Below are 27,526 nucleotides of genomic sequence, written 5' to 3' on the forward strand. Positions count from 1 at the left end.
GGTGTGGAGCCGGAAGTGACGTCCCCCGGCACGCCGCTACTTCCGGGAGACATCGGCGGGCATGACGGCGATGGCGGACACTGAGGATGGCCGCTGCTGCCAGGCGGAGGAGGAGGAGGACGAGGAGGAGGAGGATGGGGACGGCATGGAGCTCGACCCGGGCGGCGACGGCGACGATGACGACGACGACACCAGCCCGGAGCCCATCGCGGACCCCGAGGACGACAGCAGGTGCCTCGCGGGCGGCGGGGGGAAGCGACGGGCGATGCGGAATTTTTTTTTTCGCTGGCGGTGTTTTGGGGGGTGAAGATTTGGGAAGAGGCGTGGGGGGGGGCTGGTGTGCGGGGGGGTATTTGGCGTTGAGGCCCTCGAGGATTTTGGGGGGGCCCTGTGTGTGTGTGTGGGGGGGGGGGGCTCTGTGGCATTCTTCCTCCCTTGTTCCCGCGGTCCCCTCAGACTCGTGGACTCGTGGCGTTACTGGGGTCGTTCGGTTGGCCGTGTCTTTTTTTGTGGGGTGGTTATTTGGTTTCTCGGTAGTCTCGTGGTTCCCCTTTAGTCGTGAGGTTTTCTTGGCGTCCATGCTATCCCTTTAGTTTTGGGGTCTAGGGGTTTATTTTTGGGGTGGGTTCGGAGTCCCCTCAGCATTGATCAGTGTGGGAGTTCACGTAGTCTTGGGGCCTTGGGCTTCTAGAAGTTTCCTGGTTGTTCGGGTGACAGGGTTTTCATGTTTTTGGGGTTATTTGAGTATCGGGGGTCTTTGAGATCCCCTTGGTTTTGCTGGTAGTGATTGTGTGGTGAGTATAGTGACGTGTGCTGGTAATGGTGGACTTGACGTGTGGCGGGTGGTGGTGGTTTACAGTGGTGATGCGCCTGGCGGTGGTGATAACGTGATGTTGGTGATTTGATGGCAGTCGTGGTTAGTGATGTGTGTGGTGATTGATGGTGATGTGTAGTTGTGATGGTGATGTGTGGCTTGGTGGTGCATACGCTGCCAACACCATTGAGGATCAGCATCATTAGAAATCCCACCGTAGAAGGCCGTATTCACCATCAACACCATTATCAGCACCATTAATACCATGAACATCACCACGACCATGAATACAGACCACAGTATCATCGCCATACTATCACAAACATTGCTACCACTCTCATCAGCACCGCTATCGCCATCACCACCACTATCATCATCTTCACCGCTATTGCCATGCTTTCACAGATACATCGTTCCGACAAATACCCTTTCGATGAAGATGCACCCTGCATTTCACAAACGGCTCATTTATTTTGTGTAGATACCCAGTCAGTAACGTCCTAAAAGTGGAAATGGTGGACTTGATGTGTGGCGGCGGTGGTGGTGGCTTATAGTGGCGATGCGTCTGGCGGTGGTGATAACGTGATGTGTGATGTTGGTGATTTTATGGCAGTAGTGGTTAGTGATGTGTGTGGTGATTGATGGTGATGTGTAGTTGTGATGGTGATGTGTGGCTCAATGGTGCATACACTGCCAACACCATTGAGGATCATCATCCCCACCAATGCCACCATAGAGACCGTATTCACCATCAACATCATTATCAGCACCATTGATACAATGAACATCACGAGCACTACCATGAATACAGACCACAGTGTCATCGCCATACGATCACAAACATTGGCACCACCCTCATCAGCACCACTATCGCCATCACCACCACTTGCATCACCATCACCACTATCGCCGTACTTTCACAAACACCATCATTGTTACGATAAATACCCTTTCGATGAAGATGCATCCTACATTTAAAATAAACGGTCTGTAACGCCCTAAAAGTAGAAATAACAAATATTGACCATAGAACAGGGCCCGGTTTTTTAAATGGCTTTTAGATTGAAATAGGCCAGCAAAAAAGATGAAACCTAAAAAAAATGAAAGCCTATGTTATTTAAAACCCAATCTCACGCGCTTTAATATTTAACTTTTAGCTTATTGTTCATTTTGAATTTGATGCTGTTGGGGTCTTTGAATTTGATTCTTTCACCTCCTGAGGGCCTTTCAATTTGTCATTGTATCCTTCCAATGGTCTTTTAATTTGCCACTGCGACTTGGTAGTTTGTACCTGTCAGGGCCTTTTCATTCACCACATCAACCTTTGCACACATTTTAATTATTATTTTGTATCACTATATTTATTTACCCTGGAAAGCCTAAATTCGATTTCAGGAAGGTCTTGCTAAGAGGGTGAAGACTACTGCTATGTGTTTCCCAATTGAGTAAAAATATTCACTATCGCTGACACACAGTGGCCTGCTCTTCCTAGAATGACTTCACGGGGATCTTCAGCATCCGCTCTGAAGCAGACTGCATGGCATATTCTTAAAATTAATACGCACCGCGGTATTCACCAGGCTGGCCATGGGCTCGAGCCGCAAACCTTCAAAAGCAAGTGAGACCTCACTACCACTGGGCCATGTCACCACCGCTGATTGAATCAGAAGGCACAGTTTCAAACGAAAGGTTAATATCACCTTTACTTTGTGACACTTCCATCTCTCAATTGTGTGTCCTGGGTCGTCTGGCACGTGATAATATGAAAATAATATTTTACAATCAGTCAGGAGTGCCACAGTGACGTCGATGTAGCCTCACTCCTATACTTTTAAATAATTAAAAATGTTCTCTCTCTCTATATTTTTATTCGGTTTGTGCCAGCGATGTGTGTGCATTCATCGCTTGCGCAAAGTGACGAGCCGTTTGTGGTGACCCAGGTCGCTTTTGAAAAATGACTTAATACCTCAGTGGGCCTTGTATTGGTAGTTTGGGGGATGATTTAGTGTTGTGTTTGTATGTGTGTTGGGTGATTTTTTTTACCTCTCTTGTACTGTGCACTCCTATCGTGGTTTTGTGCTGTTTGTTGTTGTAACGTTTTTACCCCGTTGCCCCTACTGGAGATCTGTGACAAGAGAGCTTTATAGCTCATCGGATTCCTCCTGCAGTATACATTAATATTCTGATTCTGTAACAGAAGGGCTCACAGAAGCAGATGTCGTAGAATTGTTTCTGAAAGCCATTAAAGTGAACTATTTTTATCCACACTCGGGGGGGGGGGGGGGGGTGGTGGCAGGGTGGAGGCCTGGGTGCACTTCCCACAACCCCTACTAGGGGTAAATGTTCATCTCGTGGCATTTAGGTATTTTAAAATGCCTCTGCTGGAATCTTTTTCTTTCTGCCAAATTAGGTTCAAATGAAAATTTTGAAGAATGTTATTTTTTTGTTGATTTTTGGCTTAGGTCATGTAATAGTTGGGACCAACATTGTGTGGTGGAAACCCTCCACCACACAACACAGCCAAACAAGCAAAAATGCGATGCATGCAAGCGCTTAACAGTGCGCCGATCATTATTGTTCGGCCCACTCACATGTGAGTTGTAGAACAATTCTCACATTCAAAGCTTGCCACATTAGATATGCGACATTTCGTTTTCAACCACGTCAAGCATCATCGGGACAGGATCGAGAGTGTGATAATAAATGTACATTTTATGCGCGGTTATTGGTAACCATCAACTCGCAACACTCGGAACCAAGTTTACTCACAGCTCAGTCTATGTGAGTCTGTGGGTCTCTATGCGAGTCAATGAGTGTCTGTGTAAGTCGTCGGTGAATGGGCTGAGACCATCATCTCACTACACTCGAGAACCCGGTTAAATCACGGGCGGCAGAAGCCAGGCTTTCAATCCAGCAGCTCGGTGGTGCTCACTCCGTGGCCTCTGAACTCTGATCCATCTGGCCACCTCCACTCGCATAGTCGCGTGTTTTTTTTTTGTAACACAACGCCCCTGCTCGCTGCAGTGATGTCGCGGGAGTGACACGGTGCCAGCGGTCCCAGCGGTCGCCGTTCGCCGCTGAAGTTTCGCGGCCCCCCTGGTCATTACTGCATTTGTATTTATAGTAAAAAAAAATTGCGCGCCATTTGGTTCGCGCTAGACGTCGAAGATCCTTTCAACGTTATTCGAAATGAGCAGGCCATTGTGTGCCGGCGTCATGGTCGATAGCTGCCAAGGTAAGGACACGGTCACTGAGGTTTGTGGTCTTCAAGTATGGGTGATTCTGTTGCCAGTCTCGTTATAAAAGTATTTTTTTTATTTTATGTTCCTCATTTTGCTAAATCGCACCGCTCTTGCTCAAATGAATGTGGACCAGAGGCTCACCTCTGTTGGCAGCCCTGAGGCAGTGGTGGACATTGCACATTCCCATGGCGGGGACAAGTGCTGGTGTTGACCTCCCTTGACCTTTCGTGAGGTGACAATATATTACCTTACTTGGCCAGCAAGAGGGAATCTGACTTTTACAAATGCTCCCAAATAAAACCATGCTAAGAGTTGCCACATCACATCTATGCCCACCACCAACACAGCAAGAGCTGTGAGCACCACCATCACTATAACCACAGCCACTACTATTGCCATAACCTTCACCACATGAACACATTCACAACATGAAGACAACCACAACACCGCTGCCGCTCTGACTACCACGACCACCATCACCACCAATTCCACCACAGCCACTTACCACCACAACATCATGACTTCAACCATCAACACAGCCACAGTTAATACTGCAATTACATGGATAACCACCACCAATGCAAGGACAGCTACCTCCGCCGCCACTACCAACGCAACAGCCATGCATGTCACCATCACCGCCACCACGACGCTGCCACCACCCATTGCCACTACAACCACGACCAACAACCACCAACATCCTACCACAACTGCCACCACCACAACAGTCAGTATAAAACCACAGCCACCACCGCATCAGCAATCACCAATGTTGCCACAACAACACACAAAGCACCAAAACACCACTAACACAACCGCCACCACAACCACCGCGACAGCAACGCAAACCACTGCGACTAAAATCCTCAGCAACCAAAACTCGCACCACAACAACCACCGTGACTAAGAGCAGCAGCAGCAGCAGCAGCGGTTGCCACTAACGCAGCGCAACCACAAAGCACAGCCACTGCTGTCCTTCCACAAAGTAGTCACCATTTTATCCATTATCGAGGGACGGTGGTGGCGGTGGTGGCGGTGGTGGTGATGGGCGGCGCGAAGTGCGGCGTGGGATCGGCGCTTGGTGCCGTGAATGATGCGCCTGGTTGCGGCAGGCATTCGGCCGGAGCCGCTTTTGTAGTTTTGTAGAATTTACTTTTTTAATTCATGGCTCTCGTGCCCTCACGATGATGATGCTGCTGATGATGATGATTGATGACTTTAAACACCCGAGCCTACGGAGCATTTACGCTCTAAACGGATATACAAAATACCGTGGAAACTGCAGTAGTAGAACCAACAAACATGCACTCAGGGAAATATAAATTGGCCGCAGATTACGAAATGTGTGAACGAACAAGTTCACAGTGATAGGAACTATAGTTCATGGCAAAATAATATAACTTCATCACGACCACGGTTGACATCAGTGGTAACCCAATGTTGTGTGTTGGTAAGGCACGTGTTCCATGTTGTGTGTGTTGGTGAGGCACGTGTTCCATGTTGTGTATGAGTGTGTGTGTTGGTAAGGCACGTGTTCCATGTTGTGTGTGTTGGTGAGGCACGTGTTCCATGTTGTGTATGAGTGTGTGTGTTGGTAAGGCACGTGTTCCATGTTGTGTGTGTTGGTAAGGCACGTGTTCCATGTTGTGTATGAGTGTTGGTGAGGCACGTGTTCCATGTTGTGTGTGTTGGTAAGGCACGTGTTCCATGTTGTGTGTGTTGGTGAGGCACGTGTTCCATGTTGTGCATGAGAGTGTTGGTAAGGAATTTGTTCTATGTTGTGTATTCGTGTGTTTTATCTTAGTAAGGCACGTATGCCACGTGTATCAGTGTTATTTGTGTGACTAAGGCACATATTTCATGTTGTGTATTAGTGTGTGTTTGTTAGTAAGGCACACGTTTCATCTAGCTTACCTTTGTCGCTGTAACCTGCCGCTGATGTTCTCTGCGCACATTCAAAATCTCTCCTGCACGGTATCCACGCCGCAGCCTGTATTGTTTGAACGAGGGAGGGGGGGGTGTCGTGACTCGTGTATTGAGAACCCCTGAGTTTGGAGTGAGCCAGTGAGGTGAGATCATGGCTGGGAGGGTCATGTTGGTGGCGTTGGGTGGCAATGGCCGGGTGACGCATGCGTTGTGCCTCTTGGCAAGCCGCCTCTTTCCCACCGCCTCGCTGCGCTCTCCCCATGCTACACTGACGCCGTGCCCTTACGGAATTGGTCCCCAAACACATCGGGTTTTTTCTGCAGCCAATGTTACGGTTCGTTTATACGTATAATTTTTTTTTATTTCTTTGTTGGTATCGCGTTAAGATCTGTTTTTTTTCCCTGTGTTGGTTTTACTCGGATTTAAATAAGCCGGGTTCAGGTGACGCGGTTATTCTGACTTTCCTGGCTTTTGACTCAAAGATGCTTGACGCAGTTTCAGGTGGAAGCATCATGTCTTATTGAGCGAACGTAGGTAGTTGAGAATTGTTATTTCAATTCACCGGTAGGTCGAGCTGAAACAATGGTAACTTGTGCGTCCGTTAAAACGCTTGTACCTTGTCACAATTTGATTTGTTTGGCTGAGTCGGGTGGTTATGATGTCTTTAAGTCCTGGCCTTAAAGACATCCCTCCCCCCTGCCCCACTGCTCAATTTCACGATGATGCCTGAGGAGGGCAAGACTATCTGAGTAGTGGGTTTGGACTATCTGAGTAGTGGGTTTGGACTGCCTGAGTCGTGGGTTTGGACTGCCTGAGTCGTGGGTTTGGACTGCCTGAGTCGTGGGTTTGGACTGCCTGAGTCGTGGGTTTGGACTGCCTGAGTCGTGGGTTTGGACTGCCTGAGTCGTGGGTTTGGACTGCCTGAGTCGTGGGTTTGGACTGCCTGAGTAGTGGGTGGAGCTGGCGAACACGTGGCGTTTACCCGTTTACTGACTGACGTTGGATGTCACCGTGGTGTCCGTGTGTGTGGGAGGGGGAGCGGTGGTTAGCGCATTGTGCTATCATCCCTACCTAATCGAGTTAAATTCCCGCTGGCGACCAAATAACGATGGCGATAATTTGAACCACTGTTGACTCAGCCTTAATTGAGGACCTATGCACGGTGTGTAAACATCAGCACTGGGGAGACAAAGGGGGCTGGGTGTGGTGTTGGCGACCCACCCCCTCGTGTGCCGTTCTGGCCTTCATAGATGCTCGCTAACAACACCACTTGCCCCGAGGATCTGTTGAAAGCTACTCGGGAGATCTTGACCTGTTGTGTGTGTGTGTTGTATTGAAAACCCACAGAAACGCGGAGTTCAATAAGGAAAAAGGCAACGAATATTACATCAAGAAACACTACAACGAGGCCTACAACTACTACACCAAGGCGATTGGTGAGCACAGAGCTCATGTCATCTCAAACCCCGCGTCATCTCAAACCTCTCGTCATCTCACACCCCGCGTCATCTCAAACCCCGCGTCATCTCAAACCCCGCGTCATCTCACACCTCGCGTCATCTCACACCTCGCGTCATCTCACACCTCGCGTCATCTCAAACCCCGCGTCATATCAAACCTCGCGTCATCTCAAACCCCGCGTCATCTCACACCCCGCGTCATCTCAAACCCCGCGTCATCTCAAACCTCGCGTCATCTCAAACCTCGCGTCATCTCACACCCCGCGTCATCTCACACCTCGCGTCATCTCACACCTCGCGTCATATCACACCTCGCGTCATCTCAAACCTCGCGTCATATCACACCTCGCGTCATCTCAAACCTCGCGTCATATCACACCTCGCGTCATCTCAAACCTCGCGTCATATCACACCTCGCGTCATCTCAAACCTCGCGTCATCTCACCTCGCGTCATCTCACACCTCGCGTCATCTCACACCTCGCGTCATATCACACCTCGCGTCATCTCAAACCTCTCGTCATCTCAAACCTCGCGTCATCTCAAACCCCGCGTCATCTCAAACCCCGCGTCATCTCAAACCTCGCGTCATCTCACACCTCGCGTCATCTCACACCTCGCGTCATATCACACCTCGCGTCATCTCACACCTCTCGTCATCTCAAACCTCTCGTCATCTCAAACCCCGCGTCATCTCAAACCCCGCGTCATCTCAAACCTCACGTCATCTCAAACCCCGCGTCATCTCACACCTCGCGTCATCTCACACCTCGCGTCATCTCAAACCTCGCGTCATCTCACACCTCGCGTCATCTCAAACCTCTCGTCATCTCAAACCTCGCGTCATCTCAAACCTCGCGTCATCTCAAACCTTGCGTCATCTCAAACCTCACGTCATCTCAAACCTCGCGTCATCTCAAACCTCTCGTCATCTCACACCCCGCGTCATCTCAAACCTCGCGTCATCTCAAACCTCGCGTCATCTCAAACCTCGCGTCATCTCAAACCTCGCGTCATCTCAAACCTTGCGTCATCTCAAACCTCGCGTCATCTCAAACCCCGCGTCATCTCACACCTCGCGTCATCTCAAATCCCGCGTCATCTCAAACCTTGCGTCATCTCAAACCTCGCGTCATCTCACCTCGCGTCATCTCACACCTCGCGTCATCTCACACCTCGCGTCATCTCAAACCTCGCGTCATCTCAAACCTTGCGTCATCTCAAACCTCACGTCATCTCAAACCTCGCGTCATCTCAAACCTCTCGTCATCTCACACCCCGCGTCATCTCAAACCTCGCGTCATCTCAAACCTCGCGTCATCTCACACCTCGCGTCATCTCAAACCTCGCGTCATCTCAAACCTCGTGTCATCTCAAACCCCGCGTCATCTCACACCTCGCGTCATCTCACACCTCGCGTCATCTCAAACCTTGCGTCATCTCAAACCTCGCGTCATCTCAAACCTTGTGTCATCTCAAACCTTGCGTCATCTCACACCCCGCGTCATCTCACACCCCGCGTCATCTCACACCTCGCGTCATCTCAAACCTTGCGTCATCTCAAACCTCTCGCGTCATCTCAAACCCCGCGTCATCTCAAACCCCGCGTCATCTCAAACCCCGCGTCATCTCAAACCCCGCGTCATCTCAAACCTCGCGTCATCTCAAACCTCGCGTCATCTCAAACCTCGCGTCATCTCAAACCCCGCGTCATCTCAAACCTCGCGTCATCTCAAACCTCGCGTCATCTCACACCTCGCGTCATCTCAAACCTCGCGTCATCTCAAATCCCGCGTCATCTCAAACCTTGCGTCATCTCAAACCTCGCGTCATCTCACCTCGCGTCATCTCACACCTCGCGTCATCTCACACCTCGCGTCATATCACACCTCGCGTCATCTCAAACCTCGCGTCATATCACACCTCGCGTCATCTCAAACCTCGCGTCATATCACACCTCGCGTCATCTCAAACCTCGCGTCATATCACACCTCGCGTCATCTCAAACCTCGCGTCATCTCACCTCGCGTCATCTCACACCTCGCGTCATCTCACACCTCGCGTCATATCACACCTCGCGTCATCTCAAACCTCTCGTCATCTCAAACCTCGCGTCATCTCAAACCCCGCGTCATCTCAAACCCCGCGTCATCTCAAACCTCGCGTCATCTCACACCTCGCGTCATCTCACACCTCGCGTCATATCACACCTCGCGTCATCTCACACCTCTCGTCATCTCAAACCTCTCGTCATCTCAAACCCCGCGTCATCTCAAACCCCGCGTCATCTCAAACCTCACGTCATCTCAAACCCCGCGTCATCTCACACCTCGCGTCATCTCACACCTCGCGTCATCTCAAACCTCGCGTCATCTCACACCTCGCGTCATCTCAAACCTTGCGTCATCTCAAACCTCACGTCATCTCAAACCTCGCGTCATCTCAAACCTCTCGTCATCTCACACCCCGCGTCATCTCAAACCTCGCGTCATCTCAAACCTCGCGTCATCTCAAACCTCTCGTCATCTCAAACCTTGCGTCATCTCAAACCTCGCGTCATCTCAAACCTCGTGTCATCTCAAACCCCGCGTCATCTCACACCCCGCGTCATCTCACACCTCGCGTCATCTCAAACCTCGCGTCATCTCAAATCCCGCGTCATCTCAAACCTTGTGTCATCTCAAACCTCGTGTCATCTCAAATCCCGCGTCATCTCAAACCTTGCGTCATCTCAAACCTCGCGTCATCTCACCTCGCGTCATCTCACACCTCGCGTCATCTCAAACCTCGCGTCATATCACACCTTGCGTCATCTCAAACCCCGCGTCATCTCAAACCTCACGTCATCTCAAACCTCGCGTCATCTCAAACCTCTCGTCATCTCACACCCCGCGTCATCTCAAACCTCGCGTCATCTCAAACCTCGCGTCATCTCAAACCTTGCGTCATCTCAAACCTCGCGTCATCTCAAACCTCGTGTCATCTCAAACCCCGCGTCATCTCACACCTCGCGTCATCTCACACCTCGCGTCATCTCAAACCTTGTGTCATCTCAAACCTCGTGTCATCTCAAACCCCGCGTCATCTCACACCCCGCGTCATCTCACACCTCGCGTCATCTCAAACCTTGCGTCATCTCAAACCTCTCGCGTCATCTCAAACCCCGCGTCATCTCAAACCCCGCGTCATCTCAAACCTCGCGTCATCTCAAACCTCGCGTCATCTCACACCTCGCGTCATCTCAAACCTCGCGTCATCTCAAATCCCGCGTCATCTCAAACCTTGCGTCATCTCAAACCTCGCGTCATCTCACCTCGCGTCATCTCAAACCTCGCGTCATCTCAAACCTCGCGTCATCTCAAATCCCGCGTCATCTCAAACCTTGCGTCATCTCAAACCTCGCGTCATCTCAAACCCCGCGTCATATCACACCTCGCGTCATCTCAAACCTCTCGTCATCTCAAACCTCGCGTCATCTCAAACCCCGCGTCATCTCACACCCCGCGTCATCTCAAACCCCGCGTCATCTCACACCTCGCGTCATCTCAAACCTCTCGTCATCTCAAACCTCGCGTCATCTCAAACCCCGCGTCATCTCACACCTTGCGTCATCTCAAACCTCTCGTCATCTCAAACCTCGCGTCATCTCAAACCTCGCGTCATCTCAAACCCCGCGTCATCTCAAACCCCGCGTCATCTCAAACCCCGCGTCATCTCAAACCCCGCGTCATCTCACACCTCGCGTCATCTCAAACCTCGCGTCATCTCAAACCTCGCGTCATCTCAAACCTCGCGTCATCTCAAACCTCGCGTCATCTCAAACCTCGCGTCATCTCAAACCTCGCGTCATCTCACACCCCGCGTCATCTCAAACCTCGCGTCATCTCACACCTCGCGTCATCTCAAACCTCGCGTCATCTCACACCTTGTGTCATCTCACAACTTGCGTCATCTCACACCCCGCGTCATCTCAAACCCCGCGTCATCTCAAACCTTGCGTCATCTCACACCTCGCGTCATCTCAAACCTCGCGTCATCTCAAACCTCGCGTCATCTCACACCTCGCGTCATCTCAAACCCCGCGTCATCTCACACCTCGCGTCATCTCACACCTCGCGTCATATCACACCTCGCGTCATCTCAAACCTCGCGTCATCTCAAACCCCGCGTCATCTCACACCCCGCGTCATCTCACACCTCACGTCATCTCAAACCTCGCGTCATCTCAAACCTCGCGTCATCTCACACCCCGCGTCATCTCAAACCCCGCGTCATCTCACACCCCGCGTCATCTCACACCTCGCGTCATCTCAAACCCCGCGTCATCTCAAACCCCGCGTCATCTCACACCTCGCGTCATCTCAAACCTCGCGTCATCTCAGACCTCGCGTCATCTCAAACCTCGCGTCATCTCAAACCTCGCGTCATCTCACCTCTCGCGTCATCTCAAACCTCGCGTCATCTCAGACCTCGCGTCATCTCAAACCTCGCGTCATCTCAGACCTCGCGTCATCTCACACCTCGCGTCATCTCAAACCTCGCGTCATCTCAAACCCCGCGTCATCTCAAACCCCGCGTCATCTCAAACTCCGCGTCATCTCACACCCCGCGTCATCTCAAACCTCGCATCATCTCAAACCTCGCGTCATCTCAAACCCCGCGTCATCTCAAACCTCGCGTCATCTCACAACTTGCGTCATCTCAAACCCCGCGTCATCTCAAACCCCGCGTCATCTCAAACCCCGCGTCATCTCAAACCTCTCGCGTCATCTCAAACCTCGCGTCATCTCAAACCCCGCGTCATCTCAAACCCCGCGTCATCTCAAACCCCGCGTCATCTCAAACCTCGCGTCATCTCAAACCCCGCGTCATCTCACAACTTGCGTCATCTCACACCTCGCATCATCTCAAACCCCGCGTCATCTCACACCTCCCTTCGTGACTCGCTGTAGGAATTATGTGCACATTATGATCAAACGATGAGCATAATTGGCGTTGGCGCTATCATTCTTACGGCGTTGCAAGGCGATTTGTCACGAAGGAAGGTTCTGCTGTGTCACACCAGGGGGCGGTGTTGCTGCTGTCCCTGCTTGTGTGTGTGATCGTGACTGAGTAATTTCCAGGAAAATTTTCAGCGTTGGGATGCTTTGGCCAATATCATGTGCATCGTGTGTGGGTTTCTTTTAGCTGTGGGAGGATATTGGAAAACCTGGAGAACCGAGTTGGATTCTCGCGCGCACGGCTAACAGTCATTATAGAATATCTGAACCAGTCTCAGGCCTCCTCCTAGGTCGACTCAGTCTTACATGAGACAAGTATAGTCTGCAGTGGTTTCACACTAAGGTTGAGTATAAGGTTTTGCGTTTAAATGCCAAAGCATCTCGAAATCGCCTTCCATCACAACTCATCGCCTCTTGTCATGCCGGAGCTGTAGTTTAATTATTCTTGTTTCTTTGCCTAGGAATCCGCCTCGTGTCAGCTGCCCCGGTGTGGCACAGCTGACGCAGCACCGGCCCCCAAGTTGGCATGAATCTGTCACCTTTAAGTTCTTCCGACGATCGCGTTTCAACTGACGTGTTCGCTTTCTCCTCTCTGATGAACAATACCTCCCCCCCTCCCCCCCCGGCCATTCCTCTCTCCTCCTTCCCCCTCCATTGCGGTCCCCAGAGTTGTGTCCGTCAAATGCCAGTTACTACGGCAACCGCTCAGCGACGCTCATGATGCTGTCGCGCTACCGCGAGGCGCTCGAGGATTCCCAGAAGGCTGTGCGGCTCGACGACACATTTGTGAAGGTAGTGGCACGTTCAGGGGTTGAATCAGGGGTGCTGAGTCAGGGGTGTGAGGGGTTAGGCATAATGGCTATGGGTTATGGGTAATGGTAAGGGGTGAGGTGAGAGGTTAGGGGTGAAAAGAAGGGGCTAAAGTTTTGTGGATTCAGTTTAGAGTTATCAGTACAGGCAAGGGTTATGTATAGGATTATATTTGGGGTTAGGAGCTAGGGATATTGATGGTGGCTAGGGAGTAGGATGAGATTTGTGGTTATGTTTAGGAGTTGGGGGTTTTGGGTTAGGGTGAAGAGTTTTGAATAGTCATCTGGATTACTGGCGAGGGATAAGGGTCGGTGTTTGAAGATATGTTTATGGGTTAGGATGACACGCTTAGGTTAGGAGTTGGGTCTGCTGGTTAAGGTTATGGGAAAGGGATCGGGGTTAGGGTTATGGATAGGCTTTGTGTATGTTCACTGCTTATGTGCATCACGTACGTCTTTGTGTGCAAGTGCATGAATACGGCCGACGCCAGTGACAAATATCTGAATCGGTCCTGGGTCTCCCCTAGGTTGACTGAGCCTCAAATGAGTAGCTGGTGCGGTGTGTAAACATCGCCACTAGGGAGACAAAGGCGGCTGTGCGTGGTGCTGGCCAGCCAACCTTTCGTGTGCTGTGCCTACCTTCATAAGTGCTGCTCGCGAACAGCACTTGCCCCAAAAAGTCTGTAAAGGCTATGCGGGGGAGTTTGTCTTTGAATACCAGTTTGTGCGTGTGTCCTCTCTCCGGTGTCCTCTCCCCTCAGGGTCACCTCAGGGAAGGGAAGTGCCACGTGGCGCTGGGATCGTCAAATGCATCTGTGCGGTGCTTCCAGAAGGTTTTGGAACTGGAGCCCAGCAACAAGCAGGCGGAGCAGGAGGTTAGACACGCATGCACTCACTCACACGCACACTCGCACACACACACTCATACACACACACACTCACTCACGCACGCACACACACATGCACTCACTCACGCGCACACACGCACTCACTCACGCACGTACTCATGCACACACACACTCGCTCACGCACGCACACACACATGCACACTCGCACGCACGCAAGCACACACGTGCGCAGATACACAGGCGTGCACACACAGGCATGCACGCACATTCGCACGCATGCACTTGCATGTAGTTACGCACGCACTCACGCACCCACTCACACACTCACGCATGCACTTATGCACACGCACGCAGGCACGCGCACACACACACACACGACCCCATTGTGCATTTGACGTTGGGACAGACCCAGGTACTCAGCAACCCACTTAACCCATTAGGGATGTTTTTCAGTCGTGGGGATGTTTTGTGTTTGTTTAGCTATGGAAGGAAACTGAAGAACTTGGACGAGAGCCACGTGAAACAGGGGGGAGAGATCATACAAACTCCACACTCACGCACACCATCACACACTCGCACTGCAGAACATGGGACATCATAAACTCCGCACACACACACCATCACACACTTGCACTCTGCAGAACAGGAGAGGTCGTACAAACTCCACACACACACGCACACACCATCACGCACTCACACTCTTCAGGTCAGGGGAGATCATACAAACTCCGTACTCACACACACCATCACCACACATCATCACACATCATCACACACTCGCACTCTGCAGAACAGGGGAGATGATACACACTCCACACAGAAAGGCACCCGAGTAAGGAATTGAACCCAGGCCCATGATGCTGCGCAGCACTGCACCACCCTGCTGCTGAATTATTGTCACATTTATGGGGGGGGGGGGGGTGGGAATAACATTTTTAATAAAAAAACAAGGCCCCCATAGCAGTGGATTCTTTGGACACATTGAGCCAAACGAGGGCACTCTGAGTGGCAGGAGTTCTTGCCGTGGAGGCGTGTGGGGTGACGCGCGGGGGTGACGCGCGGAGTGACGCGCGGGGGTGACGCGCGATATGACGCGGGAGCTATAATTAGCGAGGACCGGTGTCGGCACTCCGTGCTCGGCACGCTGGCACCTGTTCCCAGGGCAGTGGTGCTCGGCAGAGAGCACAGCGAGCAGGTTGATTGACGGTACAGCAAGTCGGTTCGTTGACGGTGCTGATCGTGCAAGCGAGTAGGTTGGTGGATAGTAGCATGGCAAGCAGGTTGATTGACAACACAAGCAAGTAGGCTCGATACTAGCACGGCAAGTTGGTTAGTTGATAGTGCAGCAGGTAGGTTCTCTGATAGCACTGCATGATTGTTAGCAGATAGTACAGCATGTAGGTTGTCTTATGTTTTTTTTTCGTTGGAGGAAGAAGGTTGTCAAAACTCATTAAATTGCGTTATTGGTCAATCGCCCAAATGCAGGACCCTCTTTAGATTGAGCCACGCAACTCGGAGAATCTTTCCGGGGTAGTAAAAAGACACGTCCATCTATATATATAAAAAAGGGAAATTTGTGAATGTGTGTCTGTTCGAAATGTTTAGCATACTTCCCGACATGCAACAAACTTGAAATTTGGCATGTGGGTAGCTTCCAGACTGTACACAATGCAAAAAGTATAAAAATAGACTTTTGTATTTTGGGGGGGGGGGGGGCGCAATAATGGATATATTTTGCACGGCAAGTGAGCGGTGATGTCACATCTGTGATGTCACCCGCACGCGGTAGCGTCACGCATTGTACCTGCTGACATCACGGATCCACCCCCCATCCTCCGCGTCGGCCTTGTATTAATCCAAGCAAAGAATCCAAGTCCCGGGCGAAGCCGGGTAGTAAAGCTAGTACATATATACACACACGTTTCTGATTAGTACGGTTGGCAAAATCTGGTGCCAAAGAAGTTCAACATACATACACACAAACACGGGGCTAGATTTGTCTGCGATCGGCGCACTCACCCAAAAATGAAAATGTTTGTGAGTTCAAGTCCTGGTTGGCAGTGGACCTTGCCTGGAGAGGTCAATAGAATAAGAGAGGTTCATTTCACCGCGGGAAGTCTACAGTGCTCCTCATATAAACCGACTGGCCCCTTGCCATAGGAATGTGGAATTGCTACCACTGAGGATGGCCGAAGGAAGTGACCGCCCACCAGCGTGAGTGTGAGCGGCTTTTTAGCAGTTATTATTTAACAACCGTGGATTTGCGGGCTGGGTGGGCGCAGTGGTAACACTCGTGCCCCCACAGCGAGAAGTCCCAGGGTTCGATTCCCTACTCAGGGCACCTTTCTTCGTGGGGTGTGTGCGAACATGTTCTCTCCCTGTTCAGCATGGGCTTCCTCTGGGTTCCCCGGCTTCCTCCCATAGCTGGTATTGACCAAAACGTCCCAATGCTGAAATACAAAATTACTTGCAAATCACTCAATTGAATTCGCACGCATAGCAGCAGCAACGTTGTTCCCCCCCCCCCCCCCCCCCCCCGAGTTTTTAGACTATTCCTGGATAAACAAGCACGATCAAATTAATAATCATGTAATCAATCATTAGTCATGATCGCGATCAATCATGGTGGCTACCTCACGTGCTCAGGGCGTGTCCCGAATCCATTTTTAACGAGAACAACAACAACAACAACCAAAAAACGACTTTAATAACGCAGTCTTGAGACTCGGCGAGGCTTCCCTCAGTCCTATGCCTGCGCATGGCGGCGGCAAGGGAGGGTTCGTGAGCTTAGTGCCAACGTCGAGGTGTGCTGGCCACGGCTAGGGGGCTTCAGCGGTCGAGAGTTTTGTGTCGTCCGCCAACTCCTCCGTTGAAGGAGCGTAGACTACAGCGGTCGGCTTGCGCGGTCCACGCGCGTGCTGGTTGCGGTAGGAGTAGTAAACATAATAATGGGTAATGAGCCGCGTTGGGCGCGGTGCATCTCCAATCCCTCTTATTCCCCCCGCGTTGGGCGCGGTGCGTCTCCAATCCCTCTTATTCCCCCCGCGTTGGGCGCGGTGCGTCTCCAATCCCTCTTATTCCCCCCGCGTTGGGCGCGGTGCGTCTCCAATCCCTCTTATTCCCCCCGCGTTGGGCGCGGTGCGTCTCCAATCCCTCTTATTCCCCCCGCGTTGGGCGCGGTGCGTCTCCAATCCCTCTTATTCCCCCCGCGTTGGGCGCGGTGCGTCTCCAATCCCTCTTATTCCCCCCGCGTTGGGCGCGGTGCGTCTCCAATCCCTCTTATTCCCCCCGCGTTGGGCGCGGTGCGTCTCCAATCCCTCTTATTCCCCCCGCGTTGGGCGCGGTGCGTCTCCAATCCCTCTTATTCCCCCCGCGTTGCGGTGCCTCGCAGCTGAAGAACGCCAGCGTGCTGCTCGAGTTTGAAAACATGGCAGAGAAGGCGTTCGAGAAGAAGGACTACAGGAAGGTGAGCATCGGCTGCGAGTGCGTCGTTAATTGCGTTGCGTTCGGCATCGCCGTCGTCACCATCATCATTGTAACCGTCGTCACCGTCACCGTCACCGTCCCGGGCGCTAGTGGCTATGCTGCACTCGGGTTATCCAGCGCTGTGGAAGCGAGGGTTGGCGGTTCGCACATGTTTGCGATGGTGGTGATGCCGATGGCGCCGATGCTGCTGGTGGTGGTGGTGGTGATGATGATGATGGTGGTTATGGTGATGTTCACGAGGTCATGATGCCGACACTACTGAGACCGCTGCTGATGACGATGACGAAAATGACGACGATGGTGGTCATGTTGACGGTAATGACGATGGCGATGCTGATCCCGGTGACGATGACTGTGATGTTGATATTGCCGAGGTGGATGCAGACGGTGACGATGCTACCTGATGTTGATGGCGCCGTTGTTGCCTGGTGGCGATGTTGGTGGCGATGACCGTGGTGCCGATTGTTGCTGTGTGCGGTCCCGCCACTGCTTGCAGGTGGTGTACTGCATGGAGAGGGCACTGACCTATGCCATCGCCTGCCCCAAGCTCAAGATCAAGAAGGCCGAGTGCCTCGCCCTGCTGGGGCGATACGCAGAGGCGCAGTCGGTCGCCAGGTGAGCACCAGTGCAAGGTTAGCACGAGCCCTACCGTAACACGTGCCCTCCCGTAGCACGTGCCCTCCCGTAGCACGTGCCCTCCCGTAGCACGAGCCCTACCGTAGCACGTGCCCTACCGTAGCACGTGCCCTACCGTAGCACGTGCCCTACCGTAGCACGTGCCCTACTGTAGCACGTGCCCTCCCGTAGCACGTGCCCTCCCGTAGCACGTGCCCTACCGTAGCACGTGCCCTACCGTAGCACGTGCCCTACCGTAGCACGTGCCCTACCGTAGCACGTGCCCTACCATAGCACGTGCCTTTACCGTAGCACGTGCCTTTACCGTAGCACGTGCCCTACCGTAGCACGTGCCCTACCGTGGCACGTGCCCTACCGTAGCACGTGCCCTACCGTAGCACGTGCCCTCCCGTAGCACGTGCCCTACCGTAGCACGTGCCCTACCGTAGCACGTGCCCTCCCGTAGCACGTGCCCTACCGTAGCACGTGCCCTACCGTAGCACGTGCCCTACCGTAGCAGGAGCACTTGCGAAGGCACTAGCTTTACTCTAGTTTTACTCTAGCATGAGCACCAGCCTAGCACTAACCGTTTACTCAGCGACCACCCCTCGAACGTCAACGCGCTGTACGTGTGTGGCCTGTGCCTCTACTACTCTGTATCTTCGTGTGTACCCGTGTGTACATGTGTGTGTACATGTGTGTGTACATGTGTGTGTACATGTGTGCATGTGTACACAGTGACGTGCTCTGCACCGACTCCACGAACGCCGACGCGCTGCATATGCGTGGCCTGTTCCTCTAATACTCTGTACATGTGTGAACGTATGTGTGTGTGTGTGGCCATCAAAACAACCCCCTACCTCCTCGCGGTGCCGGACGGGCAACTCTGTCATGGACAGTGTTGTGGGGGGAGGGCCAATTCCGATTGGCTCCTCTCCTCATGGCGTCTGTGAACCACCACAGGGGCAAAACGGGGGCTCTGGACGGGTGCGAGGGGCTGGTAACCCCTCCACCTTCAAAAATGTACCACTAAACCACGACTGAAATATCTAACTAATAATCTTGTGCCGGAGGCCCGGGAGGACAGGCGTCTATGACGTCTCCTGGCCAAACCCCAATTGGCGGAGCCAGGAGATTGAATCTCTACCCTCGGGGCTCCTCCAGAAACAACGAAAAGCCACTTCGTGTGGCCACGTGGAATGTTCGAACGCTCACTGCGGAGGAGAGGCTGCCACTCCTCTGTCGGGAGCTGGACCAGTACTGCCTGGATCTCTGTGGCATTCAGGAGGTCCGGTGGACCGGTTCTGGCTCCTGACACCATGAGGGGTGGATAGTCCTCTACTCGGGGCAGCAGACTGCCAAACAACAGCGTGTGGCTCTTCTTTTGAACAAAATAATGAAGGGGGCGTGGGAGCGTGGCGGTGAGGTGTGGGAAGCTGTAAGCCCCAGGCTGGGCTCGCCTTCCCATCAACCGGAGGCGAGGAGTGGTGGTCGTGGTTACTTATGCCCCCACCGAAGACGAACATCCGTGGAGGGATACAGGCAAAGCCGGTGAGTCAGAAGCCTTCTATGACCTCCTGTCACAGGTGCTGGCTAAAGTGGTGCCTCAGGATAGAGTCATCTTGTTGGGTGACTTCAATGCCTGAGTTGGTCATGAAGCTGGCACCTGGTCTGGAGTGATTGGAGGGCATGGGCCAGATCAGTTCAATAACAACAGTAGGAGGCTGCTAGATTTTTGTGCAGCCCAGGGGCTTGTAATTACCAACACGCTGTTCCGGCATCGGCGCATCCACACAACATCATGGATGCATGCCGGTCCAAGCACGAACATCTGCTGGACTACATAGTGACGAACCAACGCATGCGAGCCCATGTCCTTGACACCAGGACCTACCGTGGAGCTGATCTGCCCTCTGACCATCGACTAGTCATCTGTAAGATGTGCCTGCCATTCTTCCACTCCGGTGGTGGGTGTGCACCCAGGACCCCATTCCAACCTAAAGTGGCCTGGTCTCAGTTATCTGAAGAAAGTTGCAAGTTAGAATTTCATCATCGCTTGCGGCTGGGATTGGCATCGTCCCCGACTCCTCCTGATGTCGAGGGTAAATGGGCGAGGTTTAGGACTGTGACTCATGCAGCTGCAATGGCTGCTTTGGGTACGCGGTCCAGAGCTCCCTAGAGACGCTGGCTGACAGAGGAGGTGTTCAGGATGGTTGAGAAAAAGCGACAGGCCCACTGTCATCGGCTACAGAATCCCACATCAGAGAATGAGGAGGCTTACCGCAGCCTTCGCTCGGAGGTTCAGAGAGCCGTGAGGTGCTGCAAGGATGGGTGGTGGTCGCAGGTTGCTGAGGAGATGGAGTCTGCCTCAGTGGCCTGCGATCACAAATCTCTAATTAGCTCCATCAAAAAAGTAACCTGCAGCACCACACCTATTACCATCATTAGGGGAAAAAACGGTGATCCAATCTCCGACTCCAGGAACAGGTTTGCAGATTTTCTGAGCATTTCTGTGAGGTCCTGGGGGAGGGGAAATCCCTCAGCCAGGAAAACATCGTGGCACAAAGTGGGGATGACCCTGCTGAGGCTGCAGTGCCTCAAATATTGGAAGAAGTCACCCCCTGTGAGTGGCTGGTTGAGGTGCCATCTGTTGAAGTACTGAAGGCGATCCGGAGTCTGAGACCAAGAAAGTCACCGGGTAGAGATGATCTCCCAAGCGAAATGCTGAGGGAGGGTGGCGTTTGTGCACAGACTGCCCTATATGACATCATAACAACAGTCTGGACCACTGGACGGGTTCCGCAGGATTGGAAGGATGCCCTGGTTGTCCCCCTCTTTAAGAAGGGGGACCGCACAGACTGTAACAACTACAGGGGCATCTCACTCCTCAGTGTGCCGGGAAAGGTCCTGGCAAGGATTATTTAACATCGCCTTGCCAGGCACACTGAGGAGATGCTTGCGGAGCCCCAGTGCGGTTTCAAGAAAGGGCGGTCCTGCACACATGCCTTATTTTCTGTCCATCTGCTACAGAAGATGGTGTAGGGAATTCCAACAAGACCTACATCTCTGCTTTATTGACCTCGTCAAGGCCTATGATACCATCAGTAGGCCTGGGCTCTGGGTTGTTCTTCGTGCTTTTGGAGTCCCTGACCCTCTGCTCACGATCATTAAGGACCTTCATGATGATGAGCTGGCCCGGGTAAAACTACGTGGCCAGGAGTCAGAGCCATTCCCTGTACACCTTGGGGTGCGACAGGAATGTCCTCTGGCTCCCACATTATTTAACATCTATTTTGACCACGTAGTTCATGAAGCCTTCAATAGCTGTACCGGGAGAATCTCCATTTGGTACAGATATAATGGGAGGCTGATCAATGCCCGGGTGCGGTCAAGGGATTGCTCAACCATGTTATGTATGCCGATGATTTGGTAATAGCTGCTCATTCAGAGGAGGAGTTGAAGACGCTGCTGCTGAGACTGGAGCGTGCCACTAAGAGATGGGGCCTTACCATCAGCCCCACCAAAACTAAGCACCTGCCTGGGTATTTAGCACCATCGGACACTCCACCCCCACAACTCCCAATTGGTGATGGGGCAGTTGTGGAGAGAGTGGAGAGTTTCCCATACCTGGGCAGTGTGCTTATGACCGGCTCCAGTTTAACAGCAGAGGTTTCACTCCGAATCAGTCGAGCGGCAATATCTTTTCATCGGTTGCGTAACGCTGTGTGGAAGCTACCTGGTCTGTCGCTCCGCACTAAGCTTCAGGTCTTCTCGGCCACGGTCATTCCCTCCCTTCTCTACGCTTGCGAAAACGTGGACCCCCCCTAATGGAACATCTTCGCCGGTTAGAAACATTTAGGCTAGCCTGCCTACAATCCATCCTGGGTTTAACCAGGCTGGATTGTGTGAGGAGCTCACAAATCTTTGAAAGATCTGGGCAAGGTCCCATTGGTGAGCTCCTCTGGCAGGCAAGGCTGCGTTGGCTGGGTCATGTAGCCCGCATGCCCAGCCACCGCATGCCGAAACAACTTTTGTTCGGCCGGATCGAGGGGGCTAAACGGTTGCGGCACAGGCTAGAAAAGAGTTGGGGTGATGTGGTACAGGAGGATGTGGAGCTGAGTGAACTTGCTGATGACTGATACCAGCGGTGTCAAGATCGGTCTCTGTGGAGGAGGCTCGTGAAGGACGCTACTGGGTAGTTGGAGGCAGTCGCCCTCCAACAACAACGGAGGGCGGAGGAGCGACGCTCACAACAACGAGCGGAGCGCCGGGTGGCTAAAGCACAGCAGGTTGGCACAGTAGGGGGCACAGGTGGTGCATCAGCCAGTCATCTCAGTTATCTTAGTCAGTCGACCCGTGGCACTTGGGTCTGCCCCGTGACCTCCTGCCAGCGGGCGTTCGACACTTGACGTGGCCTCAAGGTGCACATGGCCTGGCACAAGCGTCGTGGTGACGTCACCGCCACTTAGTGGCGAAAGGCGGTTGTTGTTGTTCATAGGTGCTCGCGAACAGCAACTTGCCCCAAAAGTCTGCTAAGGCTATACGGGGGGATCTTTGTTCTTTTTTGTGTGTTCACAGCGACGTGCTGCGCGCCGACCCCACAAACGCCGACGCGCTCTATGTGCGTGGCCTGTGCCTCTACTACGAGGACATGATCGACCGTGCGGTGCAGCACTTCGTGCAGGCGCTCAAGATGGAGCCGGACCACGAGATGGCGCGACTCACCTGCAAGGTACACACACGCACGCTGCTTCCGCTTGTGTGCACGCACGTACGTGTGTGTGTGTGAAGGTGCGGTCAACTCATCATGGTGTGGTGTGTAAGCATAGCCACTGGTGAGGTCAGCGCACTGCGCTACGAAACCAGCAACCTGGGTTCGATTCCCGCTCACGGCCAACACCAGTGACGATTATCTGAACCGGTTCTGGGGCCTTCCTGAGGTCGACTCGGCCTGATGCAGTGCGTAAACATCGCCACTGGGGAGACAAACGGGGGCGGGTCATGGTGCTTGACACCCGCTCCCTCGTGTGCCGCGACAGCCTTCATAGGCACTGCTCGCCAATGGCACTTGCCCCTACAGTCTGTAAAGGTTAAACGGGGAGATCTTTGTTGCATGTGAATGTGTGGTGGAGGCTCGTGAAGGACACTTACTACTGCTGGGCAGTTGGAGGCAGGCACCTTCCAACAGCACCATAAGCCTCACTCCCCTCTCACCGCTGTCCCACCCACTCCCCACTACCCCCGCCCTCCACCGCCCCGTGCGTGCAGAACGCTCGTTTGCTGAAGCAGCGCAAGGAGGAGGGCAACCGAGCGTTCAAGGAGGGGCGGCTGGAGGAGGCGTGCCAGCTCTACTCGCAGGCGCTCACCATCGACCCCAACAACCGCCTCACCAACGCCAAGCTCTACTGCAACCGCGCCACCGTCGGCATCAAGGTACGGCACCGGCGCCGGCCGCTGTGCCGGCATTGGTGGCAAAGGTGGATGTGGTTTTGGTAATAGGGGCTATCGTGCCAGTGGTGGTGATGGTGCTGGTTTATGTTTCTTTGTGTGTGAATCTCTGGTTCTTTGGCAAATAGTTTCAGATGTGGACACGGTGGTGGTCTTGGTGTAGTAATTGTGGTCATGGTCGTAGTGGCCTTGGTGGTTGTGGTGGTTGTGTTGGTCGTTGTGGTTGTAGTGGTGGTGGTGTGTTTGCGGTGTGGTGATGATAGTAGCATTATTGTTAGTGGCAGTAGAAGTGGTGGCAGTGTTGATGTTTGAGGTGGTTGTGGTCATAGTAGTAGTGTTGGTGATGTGGTAATAGTGGCAGTGCTGTTACTGGCAGTAGAGTGGTGGTGGCATTCGTTGTGGTGACGGTGTTTGTGGTGGGTGGTGGTGGTGGCAGTGGTCACAATGCTAACTAAAGTTGCGCCACATGACACCGATTGGCTGAAAGGTCATGTCATTAAAGTTGCATCACTTCCTGCGACGTCACAAAACTTTCGGATCAATCCCAAAAAAGCGTTTTTATTTCACAACAATACGAAATTTAATACCAAGGCCTGATTGTGAGGTTAAGATCCAAAAATCGAGAACACACATCCATACTTTGTTCTTTGTATTCTATTCCCTACTCACGGCCACCACCAGTGACGAAAATCCGAATTGTTCCCGGGCCTACCCTCGGTCGCCTCCAAATGAGTACTTGGTGCGGTGTGTAAAAACATCGCAACTCTGGGAGACAAAGGCTGCCGGGCGTGGTGCTGGCCACCCGCCCCCTGGTGTAAAGTGTCGACCGTCAGAGGTGCTCGCTTTAAACAGCGTTGTGGGACGGGAAGGGTGATGACTAACCATGGGGTGTGGGTGTGACTAACCCTGTCGACTATTGGCTATCCTGGAGGGGAGAGGGTGAATAGCCCTCGTGAAACTCGGTGCTCGCTAACAGCACTCGCACCCAACAGTCTGTTCAGGCTATACCGGGTGGGTGGGGGGGGTTCTTTGTGTGTTTCTGCCTGCGAATTCCTTCGATCGAGTCACATCCCCGAACACACTCGTGGTGGGGTGGTGGGCTCCAGTTTTGGACTGGCTGACCCGGCTTGTAACGAAGCCCTCCCCGCGTGATGGCGCTGCATACTCCCCCGCGCCGCTGTCGATTTCTGCGGCACTTGCCAAGTCGAATCGGAAATAAAATAAAATTGCCCCAAAACACATCAGCTTTAATTTGTTTCCCTTTATAACCCATTGATGTTTTGTTTGCCGCCACGACACCCCGAGAATGCGCAGGGTGATGCAGTATTTGAATGGATTATTCGTGTTGTTTATTGTTGTTGATATTTTTCTTGTTATCGTCGCGAAATGTGTGTTTTTGTTCGAGGGGGGCGTTCATCCGTCCAGTGTGTGTGAGGGTCAGGAATGTTGCTTTGGGAAACACACAGCCTCTGGTATTTATTATAATAATTGAGCGCGTGCGATATTGACGCTATCGTTCATACGGTGCAATGCTATCATCACGAAGGAAGGCGCTGCTGTGTGTCACAGTTGCGGCCTTGGCGAGGGAGGGTTGGCGATGTTTCTGTGTATGTACAGTGAGGGAAGAAAGTATTTGATCCCCTGCTGATTTTGTACGTTTGCCCATTGACGAAGAAATGATCAGTCTGTAATTTTAATGGTAGGTTTATATGAACAGTGAGAGAATAACAACAACAAAATCCAGAAAAAACGCGTGTCAAAAATGTTATAAATTGATTTGCATTTTAATGAGGGAAATAAGTATTTGACCCCTCTGCAAAACATGACTTAGTACTTGGTGGCAAGACCCTTGTTGGCAATCACAGAGGTCAGACGGTTCTTGTAGTTGGCCACCAGGTTTGCACACATCTCAGGAGGGATTTTGTCCCACTTCTCTTTGCAGATCTTCTCCAAGTCATTAAGGTTTCGAGGCTGACGTTTGGCAACTCGAACCTTCAGCTCTCTCCACAGATTTTCTATGGGATTAAGGTCTGGAGATTGGCTAGGCCACTCCAGGACCTTAATGTGCTTCTTCTTGAGCCACTCCTTTGTTGCCTTGGCCGTGTGTTTTGGGTCATTGTCATGCTGGAATACCCATCCACGACCCATTTTCAATGCCCTGGCTGAGGGAAGGAGGTTCTTACCCAAGATTTGACGGTACATGGCCCCGTCCATCGTCCCTTTGATGCGGTGAAGTTGTCCTGTCCCCTTAGCAGAAAAACACCCCCAAAGCATAATGTTTCCACCTCCATGTTTGACGGTGGGGATGGTGTTCTTGGGGTCATAGGCAGCATTCCTCCTCCTCCAAACACGGCAAGTTGAGTTGATGCCAAAGAGCTCCATTTTGGTCTCATCTGACCACAACACTTTCACCCAGTTGTCCTCAGAATCATTCTGATGGTCATTGGCAAACTTCAGACGGGCATGTATATGTGCTTTCTTGAGCAGGGGGACCTTGCGGGTGCTGCAGGATTTCAGTCCTTCACGGCGTAGTGTGTTACCAATTTTTTCTTGGTGACTATGGTCCCAGCTGCCTTGAGATCATTGACAAGATTCTTCCATGTAGTTCTGGGCTGATTCCTCACCGTTCTCATGATCATTGCAACTCCACGAGGCGAGATCTTGCATGGAGCCCCAGGCAGAGGGAGATTGACAGTTCTTTTGTGTTTCTTACATTTGCGAATAATCGCACCGACTGTTGTCACCCTATTCTTAGCTCTTTCGGTAAAGTCACGTTGAAGGGAAAAAATAAAATAATAAAAAATATATAAAACAATAAAAATTCTCACGACGTTTCGACCATAACACAAACGGTCATCATCAGGTGTGAAAAGCAACACCTTCTCACCAAGCTGCTTGGCAATGGTCTTGTAGCCCATTCCAGCCTTGTGTAGGTCTACTTGTCCCTGACATCCTTGGAGAGCTCTTTGGTCTTGGCCATGGTGGGGAGTTTGGAATCTGATTGATTGATTGCTTCTGTGGACAGGTGTCTTTTATACAGGTAACAAGCTGAGATTAGGAGCACTCCCTTTAAGAGTGTGCTCCTAATCTCAGCTCGTTACCTGTATAAAAGACACCTGGGAGCCAGAAATCTTTCTGATTGAGAGGGGGCCAAATACTTATTTCCCTCACTAAAATGCAAATCAATTGATAACGTTTTTGACATGCGTTTTTCTGGATTTTTGTTGTTGTTATTCTCTCACTTTTGAAATAAACCTACCGTTAAAATTATTGACTGATCATTTCTTTGTCAATGGGCAAACGTACAAAATCAGCAGTGGATCAAATACTTTTTTCCCTCACTGTATGCTCAACTTTTTTCGCACCATATGTAGGCAACCGTGCTAATCGGAGGCGCGGGGGAAGGGTGCGATCAATTGAGTAATTTGCGGTGCAACCTTTTTTTGAATTCGGCAACCTCGGACCGTGACACTGGCACACGAATGACACCACCGGATCGCCACGATTATTACAGCCGCGGCAACCATGGCGGTTCTTAATTTCGGGTGTACTAATCATAATAGGTGTTCGCTCACGGAACCTGCCCCAAGACCCTGTTAAAGGTGCATACGGGGTGCAGGGGGGGGGGGGGTGATCTGCCTCTGTGGTGGTGCGGTAACGCCGCGCCTGCCGCTTCCTACCTCCAGCTGCGCCGGATGGAGCAAGCGATTGAAGACTGCACAAACGCTATCCTCCTGGACGAGTCGTACGTGAAGGCCTACCACCGGCGGGCACAGTGGTGAGTGGCAGGGTGGCTGAGCGGCTGGGCAGCTTGGGCGTCTGGGTGGCTAAGTGGCTGGTTGGCTGAGCAGTTGGGTGGGTGAGTGACTGTCGCTGGGT

At 52.3% G+C, this 27,526-nt stretch overlaps 1 protein-coding gene across 2 annotated transcripts in view; it reads left to right on the top strand.

The window, feature by feature from the left end:
* DNAJC7 (DnaJ heat shock protein family (Hsp40) member C7) overlaps positions 1-27,526 on the top strand; it is a 40,786-nt gene continuing 13,260 nt past the window's right edge. The window contains exons 1-9 of one of the 2 annotated variants that reach the window (XM_032975618.2): positions 1-231; positions 7,330-7,418; positions 13,109-13,233; positions 14,012-14,125; positions 17,490-17,564; positions 18,081-18,199; positions 22,778-22,931; positions 23,468-23,632; positions 27,334-27,425. In XM_032975618.2, the coding sequence (XP_032831509.2) occupies positions 62-231; positions 7,330-7,418; positions 13,109-13,233; positions 14,012-14,125; positions 17,490-17,564; positions 18,081-18,199; positions 22,778-22,931; positions 23,468-23,632; positions 27,334-27,425 (1,103 nt within the window). In that variant the 5' untranslated portion in view covers positions 1-61. The remainder of the gene's footprint in view (positions 232-7,329; positions 7,419-13,108; positions 13,234-14,011; positions 14,126-17,489; positions 17,565-18,080; positions 18,200-22,777; positions 22,932-23,467; positions 23,633-27,333; positions 27,426-27,526) is intronic. The other variant, XM_032975617.2, reaches the window with a different exon arrangement.

This window comes from Petromyzon marinus, chromosome 56 (genome assembly GCF_048934315.1).
Source record: "Petromyzon marinus isolate PM22_M1 ecotype Great Lakes invasive population chromosome 56, UKy_Petmar_22M1.pri1.0, whole genome shotgun sequence".
NCBI lineage: Eukaryota > Metazoa > Chordata > Hyperoartia > Petromyzontiformes > Petromyzontidae > Petromyzon > Petromyzon marinus.